The sequence below is a fragment of the Thermobia domestica genome, chromosome 8 (assembly GCF_964235325.1).
Source record: "Thermobia domestica chromosome 8, izTheDome1.hap1.1, whole genome shotgun sequence".
In the NCBI taxonomy this organism is placed as follows: domain Eukaryota; kingdom Metazoa; phylum Arthropoda; class Insecta; order Zygentoma; family Lepismatidae; genus Thermobia; species Thermobia domestica.
This window is the reverse complement of record NC_137461.1, coordinates 184,912,126-184,926,474: the sequence shown is the minus strand read 5'-3', so window position 1 is coordinate 184,926,474 and position 14,349 is coordinate 184,912,126. Positions and strand designations below refer to the sequence as shown.

The 14,349-nt window shown below is 34.7% G+C and overlaps 1 protein-coding gene across 1 annotated transcript in view; it reads left to right on the top strand.

Annotated features, from left to right (window-relative positions):
- The window catches only part of LOC145693367 (protein phosphatase 1L), a 76,841-nt gene extending 68,640 nt beyond the window's left edge, over window positions 1–8,201 (top strand). The window contains exons 3-4 of the mRNA XM_081769304.1: window positions 1,886–2,016; window positions 7,399–8,201. Of these exons, the coding sequence (XP_081625430.1) occupies window positions 1,886–2,016; window positions 7,399–7,788 (521 nt within the window). The 3' untranslated portion in view covers window positions 7,789–8,201. The remainder of the gene's footprint in view (window positions 1–1,885; window positions 2,017–7,398) is intronic.
- The last annotated feature ends 6,148 nt before the right edge of the window (window positions 8,202–14,349 follow it).

The window sequence follows — 14,349 nt, the reverse complement described above, 5'->3', positions numbered from 1 at the left end:
ACAATTATTTTTTATGAAATGTTTATTATTTTCATGAAGCGAAGAGGGAATTTTCTACTTAGTTTGAGAACTATCCCTACTGTACTTTAATCGACAACTAATAGATTACATTCATTATTTCTGTCCATTTTCTACATACAATTTGCAGAGACTGTTGTAGTAATTGTTTTATTTTAGTAATGTTCTATTAAAGTTTAATATTAAAGTTAATAAGTTTCCATTTTCGGTTGTGACAATTATTAGAAATGAAGTTTCCCCTTTTTACAAAAACTCTCGATAATTTTCATATCTTTTAAAGACATAATTCTGAATTATTTGCAAACATTCAAATAAACTAGAATGAAGAGGATAATACTAAGAAACATTTTTGGAACAAAAGATGGTTTAACAAATTGACAGCAACTTTTTTTTTTTTTTTTTTTTTTTTTTTTTTTTTTTTTTTGTAATAAAAGTTTACTGTAGGCAATGGGATTTAAACTGATGATCATGGAAAAAGTGGAACACATGGCAATCACATGCTAACCAACTAGTCTACTAAGGTAAATTAAAATTTGTCAACTGTTAAACGTATATAAGGAAATTACTAACACAAAAAACCCTTATGAAAGAAAATTTCATATGCCTTCTTGGAAATGTGCAGAAGACTAAGAACATATTTCCAAAAACACATATATATATATATATAATATATATATATATATATATATATATATATATATATATATATATATATATATATATATATATATATATATATAAAACTAATTAAAAAAGAAACGTCCAAAATTTTCATCGCCAAATTCTACGTTTCTTTTTCGTAAATGTGGCAAACCTGCACCGAAATTTACAAAACAGAGGGGGGGAGTTTATGCTTTATTAGAAATACAACGTAAATTTCTAATAATGTTAGTTACTATACATTTGGCACAGCCCTTATTAGCATAGGTAAGAAACATTTTACACGTAAACAAACGACTAAATACAAATAAATCACAAAATATGCGAAGCGATCGGGTTTTTTGTGTTAGTAATTTCCTTATATACGTTTATCAGTTGACAAATTTTAATTTACCTTAGTAGACTAGTTGGTTAGCATGTGATTGCCATGTGTTCCACTTTTTCCATGATCATCAGTTCAAATCCCATTGCCTACAGTAAACTTCTATTACCCCCCCCCCCAAAAAAAAAGTTGCTGTCAATTTGTTAAACCCTCTTTTGTTCCAAAAATGTTTCTTAGTAGTATCCTCTTCATTCTAGTTTATTTGAATGTTTGCGAATAATTCAGAATTATGTCTTTAAAAGATATGAAAATTATCGAGAGTTTTTGTAAAAAGGGGAAACTTCATTTCATAAGAAAGAGGGTTATTTATTTAATTTCTAAAGATATGTGTCAACTTACGGATACGAGTGTACATACATTCACCCTTTTTCGATGAGTGTTTCGCTGTAACTTTTTCCTTTCGTATATGGCGATATTTTCATCGTGTAAAGTTACAGATTCAAGCCTCAGAGAAGATGTTTAACTTTCTTTGCTTTCTGTAGGAATTTTTATTAGGTAAGTGCTTAGTGATAATATAAAACATGTTATATTTGCTTTTATATTATTCATTTTTCTAATTGATTAAGAAAAAAGATTTTACTTATGTATTATAATTGTCATATTTCCTTGGTGTCTTTCAATCAACATGGAAAAGTCTGTGTGGGTAATCACATATCAAACACATGGTAGTTTCAAGAAAATGTTCTGGAAAATCTTGAAAAGTCAGGAAATTTTTTCCCATAATTTTTGTCGCCAGTCTTGAGGCTACGAACTAAAATGTTTCCTCTGTATGGTATTAGTTCTGAGAGAAAATAAAGGGCACTTACATCGAATATTATTTTTCAGGATCAACAGCTTTAATTGCTCTGCTGGAAGAGTCTCGTTTGGTGGTAGCAAATGTTGGTGATTCACGAGGTGTTATGTGTGATACCAAAGGTACAGCGATACCATTGTCTTTCGACCATAAACCTCAGCAGGTATGTGTGCCTATTTCAAAGATGCTTTTCTTATTCACATGGAGTAAGAGTAATTTTATCATGCATAAGTAAGAAAGCATAATATTTATGTGATTATTATTTACCGATAAATTTGTTTTCGTATATTGAGTGTATCTATTATTTACCAATAAACTTTAACTCGTTTTCAAATATTGGGTAAATTTTAAACTAACAGATAAAATTCTATGAAATTTTGTAACATGCAAATCTCGATAGAAGAACGTTATTTGATATACTCCGCAATACCACTCGACTAATAATGTTGCCAACTCAATATAAAGTAACCTTTTTTAAAAAAAATAGCCCTAAATCAGGATAATAAATACATATTAAACAAAAACTTACAATTTATTATTATTTATGTTATAAACTAAGGATGCTATAGTATCACGAACATCAGTAAACATCCAAATTTTGGAGGCCTTTACAACAAGTATAAAAGTGAGACAGACTTGTCAGTGCACATTGGAAGCATGTTAGCGATGAATACTATGATCAGGATATAGCTTGTTTCTGTGGATCCAGTTGGGTAAGGATAGAAGTCAATGGAGGGCTGTTATGAACTCGGCATTGAACTTCTGGGTTTCATAGACCGTAGAGTTAGTTACAACGTATTTCTGACAAGTAGGAAAGAAGTTCAAGATATTAAAAATTTGACTTCGAAATGCGTTTTTTCGAAAAGAGTGAACTTAAAGAGCATAATGCAGTTTACAGGAATTTGATACCTCATCCCGTTCCAGAGGTATGAAAAAGATTGGTGGAGAGTGCTATACTGCGTAAGATAACGTAATAAGAGATTTAGTTTTTGCTTTTACCTGCTTCTGTAACATTACAACAATAGCTTTTGGTAGTTTCAATTAAACAGGTTCTCTCAGTTACATAATCTTAAGCAATCTGTCACACTTTAACGATGTTCGTCATATCTCCGGAACAGGTTGAGATATCAAATTGCTGTAATCGACAATATGTTGTTTATCAGTATTTCTTTCATGCAAGCTTCCATAGGAACTAACCTCTCTGAGATGAATAACCGCTCCCTCGCTCTCCTTCTCGTTGAGTTAAAATAGATTAAACCGCGATAACATGACAGTTGTGCAGAGCACGCGTTTGGCAAATAATATTCCACTGCATCCTCCTCACATTTTGAATTTGCCCTCCTGTCCAAACTTTCAGACAGAAAGCCAGGTCTTTACGTCTATTGGAAACAATCTGCGTGGTTGAATATGATACTTATGTAAGGTTTCTTAATAAAACCTTTTGAAATAAAATTTTCATTCCTTTGTAACTTTGTCCTGGTTTTTAGAATACATCATACCATGGTCACAGTATTTCTGATATGCATTAGCGCGCCCGTCTCACTTGTGGTATTACTCTTGTAGAGGCCTCCAAAATATGTATGGTTGCTTTCTTGAGTTAATGTCCCATGATTATGACCGAGGCTAAGGGAGACAATCATGATGAGATGGATGATAATGGTGGAATGATGAAATTGAGAGGAAACGGGATAACCTCTAGAAAATCCACGCGCACGGTGTTTGTCCACTACAAAGCCCACTTGGCGGGAGCTGGAGTCAAAGCAGGGATGGCACACGCTGGATGTGAGTGCTCTATAACTGAGCCACCGCACCTTTTTGGATGTTTACGAATGTTTGTGATATTGTAGCATCCTTAGTTTTAACACTGACTAATAAATGGGGTATTGAGAGTTTTTATTTAACCTGTAGATTTGAAATATATAACCTGACGTAGTGCCATTTAAAAATATGCATCTTTCTTGGGTTGGCAACACTGCTGATCAGATGGTACTGCAGTGTCCAACAATGTCTCTCTGTTGATATTTGCATTTTACAAAATCTCATCGAATTACATCTATTAGTTTAAAAGTTAACAAGATCGTTTCAAACAAATGGCCCACACTCTATATTCAGATTTCAATAATGCGTAATCCAGTCGTTTTTAGGATAAAATTTCGCAGTCAGTTTATAAAAATTAGCGCAAGTAAGAGTCCTGAAGTTTATTTTTCAAATTTATCTCGGAAACTATACATAGTGTTTCATAGATTTATTCTAAATTTTCGGTGGTTATAGCTCAGGGAGAAACTCACTCACGGAGACAAAACGTTGAATAGAGAAATTAACCAAATTTTCTTGTGTCACGTCCCGCGCATAGCATGGAAGCATAATATTTCAGGTCGACAAAAGCAGTGTGTTTGTGTTGCAACTCGCTGAAACCGAAAGAACTGTACGAGTAGAACGTAGTGTTTAGTTATTCGAGCAGAACATCTGACAAAACTATGGGAGACTGGTATAGGAACTTCGAACAGATGTGGTCTTTGTATGCCTTAAAGCGATCAAGCACGCCAGGATCATTGCTTGAAGTTTTGAACCGCGTGCGGGAATCGTTTACCAGAAGTCCTCAAAACTCAACATTTACCAGGAATCGTTATGTCTGACGTGATTCGTGTCTGTATTACACGAAAGATTTGCTTAGACCATATTGTAGATGCTGCAGACACTCAGTCCTGAAGATCACAGCGCAGAGCACGTGAAAATGAGCAGCATACCAACTTTGCGAGTAAGCAGGGAGTAGTGTGTTACACTCTAACATTAAGAGCAGGTTGAATATAAAATGTGATGAATACTACATTTGTAGCAATCTAACATACGAGAGTAAGAGCAACTTGTGTAACCCAATTCGAACACTGTAATATGAGCAGATTGTGTGCAAAAGGAGAAACTTCTGAAACGAATTAGAGCCATCGGACACATATTAAAAGTAGTAGTATGATTTACGATTAAATGCATATTAGGAAGTTACATTAACAAACATTGTAATAACTTGGCAACAAAATTAAACATTTTATGTTCAAAGAGAAACAATAGATGATTGACTTTTTTGTGCTGATTTCAAATATGTGTACATAACTTTCCATTACCCACGAATTTTATGTAATTGCATGATAAACGTTTCTGGCAACTTTACATTATAATAATACAACGCCTTCGCTGTAATTTCATTTACGTACCTATAATGCATATGAAGTAAATTTTCGGCTAAGCTCGCTTGAGAAACATTTGTCTTTAGTGTCAACAATAGTGTCCCATCATATTTTTACACAATTTTTCTGGTGGTGCCTTTCCATTTCGGTGATATGCTGGTGGAAATTCTTCGTGTTCGTCGTTCACCGGAGGTTTTAAAAAAGATCAAGATTGGATACAAGAATGCATTTTCAATATAACATCCTATGACCATATAGTTCGTAATAAGTTTATTGACTAGTTCTCTGGAATTTTCACATCTGTAGTTTTCTAGAAAGTTTGTGAAGGACAATCATGCAACTACTTTGTTATGTAACTGGCTTGCAAACTGTATATCTTTAGTCTTTTCTGTGAACTTCTCTTAGTTTTTTTCTATTTATTCACATTTACCAACCGTACATCAATGATACCTTGTGTACTTTTTTTAAAATAACATTTGTACAAGTACCTGTGTAGAATCCCATAAAGGAAGTATAAATTAAAAAAACGGCAGATGTTTCATGAAAATTTAAAGAAAATATTCCAGATTTTACCTAAAATATTCCAGATTTTATTAATCGTGACATATGTGTAGGACATCATTCAAAAGCCTGATTCATTCTAAAACCAATCAAATTCGTACAAATTACGAGCATAACACAGTTAAGGTGCTAACAGGATCTTCCTTAGGATATTTCTTTTACTTTTCAGAATATCGAAAAACTTTTATATCTTCATACCTTTTAACCGTACGTCAATGAATATGGACAAAAATATAGAATAGAACATGTAATATATTTTCTAAGGATATCCAAACTGCTTTATAACACATTTTCCCTGGAAGTTTCCTGTATTCCAATTTCCCCCCGAATTTGACATCTTTGTGACACGTATCTGTTGTCATTCGGAAGCTTACAAAATTCTAAAGACAATGACGTACGCACCATGAACCTAAGCTCGTGCAAAACGTTTCTAAAAAGTATGTTATGATTTTTCACTAATTTCTCATTACGTATATGGTTCGAAATTTTTTTTTATGTTCATATTGTACATATTTGAATAAAAATTCGAAAAACAATTCGAGACAAGTGCATGCGTTAGTTTTAGAGTTTCGTTATCTTTCGAGAAGATAGCTGCAACCTGGATCCTATTAGGGGTACCCACATTATAAGAAATGCACGTGTCACGAAAATTTCTGAAGAATTACCAAATTTCCCCCTAATTTATGAATAGTAACACATGTGCGTAGTATTATTCGGAAACCTGATTCATTCTGAAGACAATAGGGTACGAGTCATGCATCAAAGTAGGATCGCGAGAAGTGACTAGATTTTGACAGTCGCCGTTTCTGAAACTGAAGTTCACATCTTTACGTACACGCTCTTCGGACTCGCGATTACATAATGTCAAACGAAAGTTCATCGCGACCTGTGGTCGTTAAAAGTCCGAACTCATTTAAGGTATAGTTCAAAGTGAGAGCATTTCTGTGAACTGGAACCAACTAATCATCTGTTTCGGACTTGAGCTAAAATTGTTAAGTGACCAGGTCAAAGTAGGTTTACATTCTAATGCTATGCGTTTTACAACACTTAGCATATACACAGTCTATCATGATTTAAAGTCATTAAAACCAACTCACTGAATTGAAGTTTGCGCCTTCTACTTATCATTCGAAATGCATTTAAATAATTTACCACCAAGAGTACAATAGACTAATAGGTTATGATTATTTGGAAACCTCTCGCAAACACCATCAAAATCTTGTTATGTTGGCCGTCATCACATGGAACAATGTTCCTCGCGACAAACTTAACACATTGGCCATCTTACATACACTTAAGCGAACTAACCACACACCTACAATTTGGCTTCTTTGAAACTCAGAAAAGTATCATTTTACATTCCATCGTCTACCCACTTCAACCAACTCTTTTGTACTATCCGACCCAACTAACGTACAACATACGATCATTTAACACAGCACTAACAAGGCCATGCGTTCCACACACGCATCTTCAGTGTTGCCAGCTCGCACATCTTATACGTGTTCTAATCCACATGTTGCTATTGTTGTTTAATAAAGTTAAGTGTCCTTTTTCAACACCGAGACTATATGATATCTGAATCCTCATAATATGTTAAAATTCCACATCGACATATATACCAAAGGCGCGAGCGTTAGCCATGAGACTAGTGGGGAAGGTTACAACGTTGCGTTTCCATTATTTTGATAACCATATGTATTCGCGCTATATAAATACCTGTTTTTATTAAGTACAAAATTTTAAGAAAAAATGTTTTAAGTTAAATAATGTACTCATATTAATTAAAGTTTTACTTCCAGCTCAAAGAAAGGAAGCGAATCAAGGAAGCTGGAGGATTTATAACCTTCAATGGCGTCTGGCGAGTAGCAGGAATCCTTGCAACTTCAAGAGCTTTAGGCGATTATCCCTTGAAGGATAAAAAGTTAGTAATTGCAGATCCAGACATTCTTACGTTTGATTTGGGTGATCACAAGCCTTTGTTTCTGGTACTGGCATCAGATGGATTGTGGGACACATTTTCAAATGAAGAAGCCGTGGCATATATTAAAGAAAGATTAGACGAACCGCATTATGGTGCCAAATCAATTACTCTTCAAGCATATTACAGAGGTTCATTGGATAACATAACAGTAGTTGTGATAAATTTTAAAGAAAAGAAGTGGACTTCAGTTTCGGCCAAAAGTACTTAAGTTTATTGATACAACATAATTAATTAAATAAACGTATTATTTGTACATGAGTGTGGTTTGCTATGTAATACATACTTTTATACAGTGTTTGAGATGAATTATTACACTTATTCTAACATGACGTGTTATTTTTGTGGCATTTATTGCTAATTTTAATATTTGTATATAACAACAACCATTGTAAGATGTCAACCAAAGAATATAGCTATACGTAATTATATGTAAAGCAAGGTATTAAGGAAAATCATATGTACGGTATATATAAGTTATGTAGTAGTGGCTGGTTCCACTATGAAAAAAAAAAAAAAAAAAAAAAAAGATTTCTTACATTGCAGTTGATGTTTTAACCAAAGAGAACAAATAATGAGTTACTGTTGAAATTCTCTTGCAAATATAAATTGTTTAAATGTTAATATCCTCCTTTTTTTTTTTTTTTTTTTTTTTTTTTTTTTTTTTTTTTTTTTTTTAGCTGGTAATGTGCATTATGAGCTAATATTATGTATTACACGATATTGTATATACACCTGGTTATCCCTATACATGAACTCAGGGGTAACAATAAAATGGAATCTTCTCTTTAAATAATAGATATTACAGTAGTAATTTATCATTGCTCAGTAAAATCCCAAATTTAATTACTTTTAGTACGAATATATTTTAGTCTACTCAGAATCGGTATTTGGAATTATATGACGGTAAAATCGTGTTATCCAAAATTATAAAATACTGTAGGTGATCGGTAGCATACTTGAAAATAATAGATTCTGTTAAGTATATTTTAAATTGTTTGATATTTTCGAGAGAGAAAGTTTTCCGTGTCAGTATCAGCTGCGCACTGAGATTTACCCAGCTGACTTTTATAAACACAAAACGTTAAAAGATATTCCCAATTTCTGTCTCATACTACAGTAATGCTCTTTTCGTATTATTTCTTAATGAAGATCCCTTTAGCTAAGTGGTTTGCCTAATCACCGTTAATCCGAAATATCAGAGTTCGATTCTCGATATAAGGTCACATGATTAGAATCGCACATTATATGTAGGTTCACGTTTCACATAAATGTAAATTCCGGAAAACAAAAATCTCTCTTTTTACATCATAAGCTTAGATATACTTATTTAAGTATAATTGAGAGGGGAGCGGGCACGGTAGATCAATGGCAGAGCGCTTACTTCTGGTGAGTGGAGTCCTTGGTTCGATCCCTTGCCAAGTAACTTTGTGGTGGACATCGTGTCCGTGGGTTTTCTAGGGATACTCCTGTTTCCTCCCACTACCTCACGCGACCGGTCTTTGTTTTTCTTACGTTCTGAAGCAGGCTGACGGAAGTAAACAATCTTATTTCTCTCTATCTTAATGTTCTAATTTAATAAATTCCTTTGCACCCATAAAGACTATTGCAGATTCCTTGTGCTTCCCTCTCCATCCGCCGTTGGAATATCAGATGAACGAGGAATATCACTTAACCGTATAATTAAAACAGTTAAAGCTAAAACGTATAAAAATATTTAATGCTATGACACGGATTAACTACTGAAGTCAAATGAATATCGAGCGCTCATTCAACCTACTATGTTAATATTTACTTCTCAGTTCGACTAATATCAGTGGCGTATCCGCAGTTACTGATTTCGTAGTACTTACGAATATGTTGATGTGCAACATGTTTAATTGGTATTAGTAAAAGTGGTTTTATACATTCGCGAACACTTTCGAATAAGCACTGCGTATACTGTGGGAGGACAGGGGGAAGAGGTTAGCTGCAATTCCTTTCTCATGATTTCTGCTCCACGTAGAGTCCTGGTGTCCCTTCCCCTTCGGTGGGATGTCTTCACTAATTAAGATCTTTAAGGATGCTATTTTATATCTACACTCCAAAACAAAGTATTTACTGCATTTACTCCAGAACAGTTGTGGTGCCTCTAACTTTTCAATTAGCACAAACTACTTACTTATGTTCTGGCATTAACTTAGCCACACGAACTCTCATGCTTAGTGTTTCGATACACTTTACTGTTTGCATTCGGCTTGCTATAGGTGCCTTCCATTTCAACTCAGGCAAAAAAATATAAAATTGTAAATAAATTATATTTTATTATAGTATGGTTTGCGCATGCGTATCTTTTTGTAGATAAATTAACAAATGAACGTCAATTTATCTGAAAAGTCGAAGTTTGCGAATTTTTTTCAAGCACTTCCGGTTCGAATTTTAAAATTCTGTTTTCACGGTTGGTAAGACCTACCTTTCCGAAAAAAAAATTTGTATCGCTTCTGTGTGCAACCGTTTTGTCGCAAAAAATTCGAGAAATTGTAAAATTTTCAAAAATCGCCATTTTTGGGCGCCATTTTCTCGAAAACACCATCTTTTAAAATTCTAAAATTTCGTCAGATGGTTCAACTTTACATGAATAATAACCACACCAAATACCATTCTCGACCAATGCTTCATGAATTAACTGCAGCCTTTTAAAGTTAGCGAAGTTTCGTTAACTTTGATGTCACAGTTAGCAACACTGGGAACAATAAAAGTGCAATGATTTGATGATGTTTTGGTTCATATTCATTAAATGAAGAATAAAAGGTTTTCTTAACTGGTTTTTTTATTATTTTGATCAAAAAGGCTCTCTGAAATAGTAAAATGAGCCTTCCCCCTGACCCTCCGTTTTCTTAAACCGAAGTAATCTGAGGTGGAAATTACGATTACGAAACACACAATTTTCAAGTTCACTTACTTAAAATGGTCTTCGGAAACAAAATTTCACTTATCTTTTTTTTTTTACATGGACTAATCATTTGCTTGGTTGGTGTCTTCTTCGCTAATAGCATGTAACGGTGCAGATGCTCCAATAGGTGTTGGTTCACTCACAACTCATCCAGGAGTGGATCTAGGGTGACGATTCCCCCCTAACCCGCAGAAGAAGAAACTTTCTTATTTTATATATAAATAAAACCCATCCCAGAGTTTGGAGCTCTTAAAAGTAGCTCTAAGTAGCAGTATTACAACCCCTCCCCCCAGAAGTCCGTCCTGGATCCGCCCCTGCGTAGCACATTGTCGATAGTCACAAAACACTTATTTTCACTTCTCTTATGCTCTTCTGGAAACCTGTGTCCTGCTGAAGGTCCATGTGGAAGCACAAACAGCACTTCAACTAATTCATGATTTATTCATATTTCTGCTACGCACCACTGGTTACCATACATATATATGTATGTAACAAAAGTTCCTTTTTGCAGATTTCTTAAATCTACACTTTGAATTGCAGAAGTTCGATTTTGGGGGAAGCATGAAGTTAGTTAATGGTGACCCATTACTGCCATAAAAACTTCGCAATTTTTCGAAAGCCAAAGATGACTTTGTTGAATACCAGTTACCGGTCGCATACTCCCCCCCTTTTTCTTTCTTTCTTCCCGAAGTCGTCGAATTCAGTTCCAGGCAACAAAACGAGAGTAATACCCGGAGTTTGTACTTGCACTATAATCACGAATTCTTCTGCGGTTTTAGTGGGGGCGCGGTGGCTCAGTGGTAGAGCGTTCACTTCCGGTGTTTGGGGTCCTTGGTTCGATCCCAGCTCGTGCCGTGTGGGCTTTGTGGTGGACAAACACCGTGCTCGTGGGTTTTCTCGGGGTTATCCCGTTTCCTCTCACTTTCTGCATTCCACCATTTCATTCATTTCTCATAATCAGCATCTCCTTTACCCTAACCGGCATAACCGTGGGACATAAAACTTAAAGATTTCATTTCATTTTTTTCTTCTGCGGTTTTAATACTGTGTATTCGTTTTAGCCTAAGGTTATGCCGCGTTGCCACATTCTTTACCCCCCCCCCCCCAATACCATCGCAGATACCCTTGCATGGCCAGTTTCACTGCAAAACCACTGCTTTATCGGACCTGTCTGCATCTCGAACATCTGAAAGCGATTTTTAAAGTGGGATGTAGCACCATCAGAAATCACTGACACGGTTTGGGAAATTGTAGACATCTATTTTCACGTATTCAAGCCTTTTTCTATAAAATAGATTTTCGATTTCTTCGAGTATTTTTAGAATCTTGTCTATGACTATGAGTACATGAGCCGAATCGTGTGTTTTATCGTCGTTTATTACAACAAAACTGTCAGTTGTTTCATATTCCGGTGATAACTCTGAATTTCACTTTGCAGAATGATAGTCCAGTTTTCAACGAAGTCCACATGAAGTAAAATAGAATTGGTATCTTGAAATTTTATACGGTGCTTTTCGGTAGCAATTAATTCTCTGGATTTTCTTGATGTGGTCATGAATTACAATTCTTACAGTTAAACCAGCAATGTACGATACGAAAACAGAAAGTGACACAGTTTTTTTAACGAGATTATTATTTTCCCATATAGCATACGTAACACTTTCATTTTGATCAGGATCAATAATTAAAGACTCCACACTTATTCCTTCCACTCCAGAACATTCACCACATTCTTGAAGAAGACAGATGTCATTTTCTACGGATCATACTACTAAAGGAAATAGGTCACTCATGACAGCTTCAATACAGGCTGCATCTTTGATTTGTAGCAACGCAGTAGCAACTAACTTAAAATTTGCACAATATATATACACACACACACACACTTCCCTCGCAGGTTGCGGACTGACACACTTTAGTCGAATACTATAAAATTCCGAGTGACCCATTCTTATGCTGGGATTGTTCTGTTTAAAAAGTCAGTAAATTTCTTTGGAACGCGTAAGATAACGTTTCGATTTTTTTTAACTTTTTATCCGTTTTTGATCACTGTAATGACATCGTACTTATTGAGACTTTGTCTGGAGCATTCCAAATCATCACTGAGGTAATAGTTCAGGCTTTTCATAGATCATCAGAATATATTGAATGGCCATTTCAAGTAAACTTAAAATTTGTGTGTTTCGTAATCGTAATTTCCACCTCAGATTACTTCGGTTTAAGAAAACGGAGGAGTAGGGGGAGGCTCATTTTATTATTTCAGAGAGCCTTTTTGATCAAAATAATAAAAAAACCAGTCAAGAAAACCTTTTATTCTTCATTTAATGAATGTGATCCACAAACATCATCAAATCATTGCACTTTGATTGTTCCCAGTGTTGCTAACTGTGACATTAAAGTTAACGAAACTTCGCTAACTTTAAAAGGCTGCAGTTAATTCATGAAGCATTGGTCGAGAATGGTATTTGGTGTGGTTATTATTCATGTAAAGTTGAACCATCTGACGAAATTTCAGAATTTTAAAAGATGGTGTTTTCGAGAAAATGGCGCCCAAAACTGTCGATTTTTGAAAATTTTACAATTTCTCGAATTTTTTGCGACAAAACGGTTGCACACAGAAGCGACACTTTTTTTTTTTTTTTTTTTTTTTCCGGAAAGCGGGTAACTAGGTCTTACCAACCGTGAAAACAGAATTTTAAAATTCGAACCGGAAGTGTTGGGAAAAAATTCGCAAACTTCGACTTTTCAGATAAATTGACGTTCATTTGTTAATTTATCTACAAAAAAATACGCATGCGCAAACCATACTATAATAAAATATAGTTTATTAAAATATAGTTTATAGTTTATTATCCCTATGTACATACCACAACAAGAATTATAACTCTACCTGTCTCTATAGCCGAATGGTGAGGCTCCGAAGTTGACCATTTTCCATGTCTTCTACAATTCATAAATTGTACTCCCCGTTTTTGATGGCCCATTACTTGGCGGGAAAATTTTTTTCGACAAAACAAAAAAATATGGGTCTCCTAAAAACATGTCTAGTTGCTATAAAAAAAAGTTTCAACAATATCTGAGATGGTGATGGTACAAGCTCTGCCTGAATTGAAATCGAAGGCACCTATAACAGCACAAACCAATAGGCGACTTTTTACGTTAAAAGGATTCCGGCCTGGCTTCGCGGTCCGTTTTGAACTGAGGGAACAAAGCCCAAAGCGTCATCCACTGAGGAGAGTTCTTCGTGATTGGTGAAATAAGTCATGTGATTAAGATCCTTTTATAAACTGGACCAAATGTTTGAAGAGCGTTCTCACAAGTTAACTTGAACAAAGATTCTAACTGGGTGAGAAATAAGGTTATCTCAAGAATAGAACAAATAGTCTCTTATTTCCCAAATGCGTAATTTCCTTAAAATACCAGCTATCGTGGCGCCGTAGCATGGACAGCGCTAACAAATCCAGAACGAAAAATCGAAGCAGATGTTCCGTTCACTAAATCAATACAATTTGAAGAATATAATTCAAATAAAATTTTTAGTATCTTTTTTAAACTTCTGAGCCCAAATGTCTGTTCCACTCATTCCAGCAATTCTTCCATGATTATTCACTTGCTTTAATCATTCGTCACCCTTAGCCTAATGGGCATCGTGGATTGTTAAACTGAAGTATTTCATTTTCATTTAAATCCAGGGTGTAACCAAACGTAATTAATGACATCCCTATTCTTGTCAAATATGTCAGAAATAGGAGTCAGTACAGAATCATATCCTTTAGTTACAGAAGATATCACCCGACCATTGTAATAAACATCAAACAAAAGTCGGCAGTAATACTAAAG